Source organism: Pinus tabuliformis, chromosome 4_1, assembly GCF_031772625.1.
Source record: "Pinus tabuliformis cultivar Carrire ecotype Pingquan chromosome 4_1, CPIR1, whole genome shotgun sequence".
Taxonomy (NCBI): domain Eukaryota; kingdom Viridiplantae; phylum Streptophyta; class Pinopsida; order Pinales; family Pinaceae; genus Pinus; species Pinus tabuliformis.
The window spans coordinates 446,069,848-446,072,546 of NC_142303.1; the positions used below are offsets into that span (position 1 = coordinate 446,069,848).

At 39.8% G+C, this 2,699-nt stretch overlaps 1 protein-coding gene across 1 annotated transcript; it reads left to right on the forward strand.

Annotated features, from left to right (window-relative positions):
- The first annotated feature begins 345 nt into the window (after positions 1 to 345).
- On the forward strand, positions 346 to 954 carry LOC149176250 (ethylene-responsive transcription factor ERF017-like). The gene has a single exon (XM_089421404.1). The coding sequence runs from the start codon at positions 346 to 348 to the stop codon at positions 952 to 954; it is 609 nt and encodes a 202-aa protein (XP_089277530.1).
- The last annotated feature ends 1,745 nt before the right edge of the window (positions 955 to 2,699 follow it).

Consider the following 2,699-nt stretch of genomic DNA (forward strand, 5'->3'; position numbering starts at 1 on the left):
ACGTCAACGTCACACCTTCAGACATGAATTGATGTCTCGTGAGTTGTGGTGGGCCACAGCGTACGTGGAGACATCTATCTCACGTTTTGAATATATCACAGGGATACTCTCCGAGTCCCCGCTCTGCCATTTCTTCCAGAAATCCACAACCATACGCGCATAGGCGCTTCGACAATACATATAAAAACGCGCCTCCACAATGCATCTTCATTTGATTTGAGATTTGCAGTTCAGCGATTACCAAGCTCTACGCCTCCGCCCTGCAGCTTAAAAACACTGCAACATATATAAATTGTGGTTCACTGTTTACCTTCCACAGACAACGTTGGCATTGCGTAGCCAAATATGGGGAAACCCTCCCTAGAACACAATTCGCCATACCCACCAGACAAATGTCTTGGACAAAATTGCCACCAATTTAAGGGAGTTCGAATGAGAAAATGGAGAAGTTGGGGGGCCGAAATCCGGACGCCCAAAACCAGAGCGAAGATATGGCTCGGCTCCTACAAAACGGCAGAGCAAGCCGCCCGCGCTTATGATGCTGCAGTGTATTGCGTAAGAGGGCCCGACTCCAAATTCAACTTTCCCGATTCTGTACCCTCCATTCCGTCGGCGTCTTCTCTTTCCCCCCGTCAGATTCAGGTCGCGGCCGCTAAATATGCCCGGGACGAACTCCCATCCACTTGCCTTTCTCCAGACACTAATAATAACAATAATGGCGACTCCCTCGTCTCCCCGTCCCAATCATCTTTGGTTTCAGAAACGGCGTTGTGCAGCAACAGCGAGCAGATTTTGGAGGAGCGGAATTTCTGGATGTCTCTGTTCGACGGCAGTGGGTGCCCTAAACTCCAGAATTTCCCGTCCATTGACGACACCCCCGCGTTGGACTTCATTCCGATTTTGCAGGAGGATAAGCAGGATGGCTACATTTCTCTCGACTTGTGGAACTTTTGACAAGTTGAGATAAATGGAATCGTGGACCACTCACATTTTTCTTGGTATCTTTCATTTTTAAGTCCGGACTGTTTTGGCAGTATATATAACCCATCCTACGATCGCATTACTTTATATTAAATCAATAGTGGTTACCTTTACATGATCAGCTATGTTACTTTTCCAATATTATTTCCAACTTCTGATTTGTTTTGAGAAGCATAGAGAAAGCTCCCAAGATCATCATCAGCAAAGCACAAAACTTATCACAATACAATTCACGGTATAGACAGGACAATTCAAGTAACAAAATTCACGGTATAGACAGGACAATTCAAGAAACAACAACCACATCATCTGTCGAATATAATTAAAGATGTTTCCACATCATCTATCGAATATTATTAAAGATTTTTCTCTTTGTTTTGAGCAGGATCTTTCGAGATGATAATCATTTATATTTACTATTATGATGTTTTGTGCGGTCAAAGAAAATTTTATAAAAGACATTATTGTCCATCACGAGTGTATACGTGTCATTATAATATTCGAGGTAAATTTTAAGATGTAGGAAGTGCATTGTAAACCGGGCAATAAACAACAAATGACAAACAACAAATAATCAACTTGCTCAGGGGCCATAAATAATTGAGATTATATATGTATGTCCAAAGTTCGATAACTAGTTTGCTAAAATTTAACTATAAAATTGTGATAGAAACAACAAATAAACAAATAACCAACTTACTCAGGGGCCATAAATCACTAACAACAAATAACCTAGTCTGCTAAAATTTAACTATAGAACTGTGATTGTATATATCTGTGATTTAATAAGTGACCTGCCAAAATCTAACTAAATCTAACTGTGCTTTAATAAGTGACCTGCCAAAATCTAACTAAATCTAACTATAGATATATATCGTCACAATACATTTATATACCAGAGAGCGTGAAATACCTGAGTAGGTTCGTGTACGGGTTCGTGTAAAGAAGGATAAGTGATAAAGATAGAGAAGAGACTCGACAAGGTCAGTCAGCCGTGTTGCTGTTGCAAGCTTCATTGAAGCCCCTGCAAAAATTGGTATCAGAGCCAGAAGATCGTCTGGTTCATGAAGGTTAGTACTCAAAATACATCACTCTTTATTTATAAATGGATCCAGCGAGAAGATCTATTTCTTTCCGAGAATTAGATGAAAAGGATAAAGCTGAAGAGAATCCCCTTCGGGATATGTTTGCATCCGCTTCTAATCGTGTTATTAATTCTGCCAAACTAGAATATGAAGAGTCGCAGCCATCTACCAGATGGCAACTTCCTAGTATAAATGCATCTGAAGTTTATGCTGATCTTTCTGTTTTTCATCTAAAGGCTGCCATTAGAATTTCCATAAAATAATCTATAAGTTAGATCTAAGAAAATTCTGAGTGTGTACAGTCCATCTCGCTTCTAAATCCCAAACTCCAAGCTGAAGCAAAGAGGCTATAAAGACTCAATACCTACATCTGGGTTGTATCAGAATCATAATCCAGTCTTTGACTCATCAAGGGTTAAATACTTTTTTCCTCGCTACAGTGAGAGACCTCACTCATAATAAATACACCGATTCCCTGATAGGAGGTATTGTGGCTCCTCTGTCAAATGGCCCTGTATATTTTGATTGTTACCCAAATTTCTCAGTTTATGTCTTTGATGAAACAATCAAAAACATTCTTCAGTTACAGATCCAGACCACTAGATTTGATATGTCTAAAAAGAGACATAACAT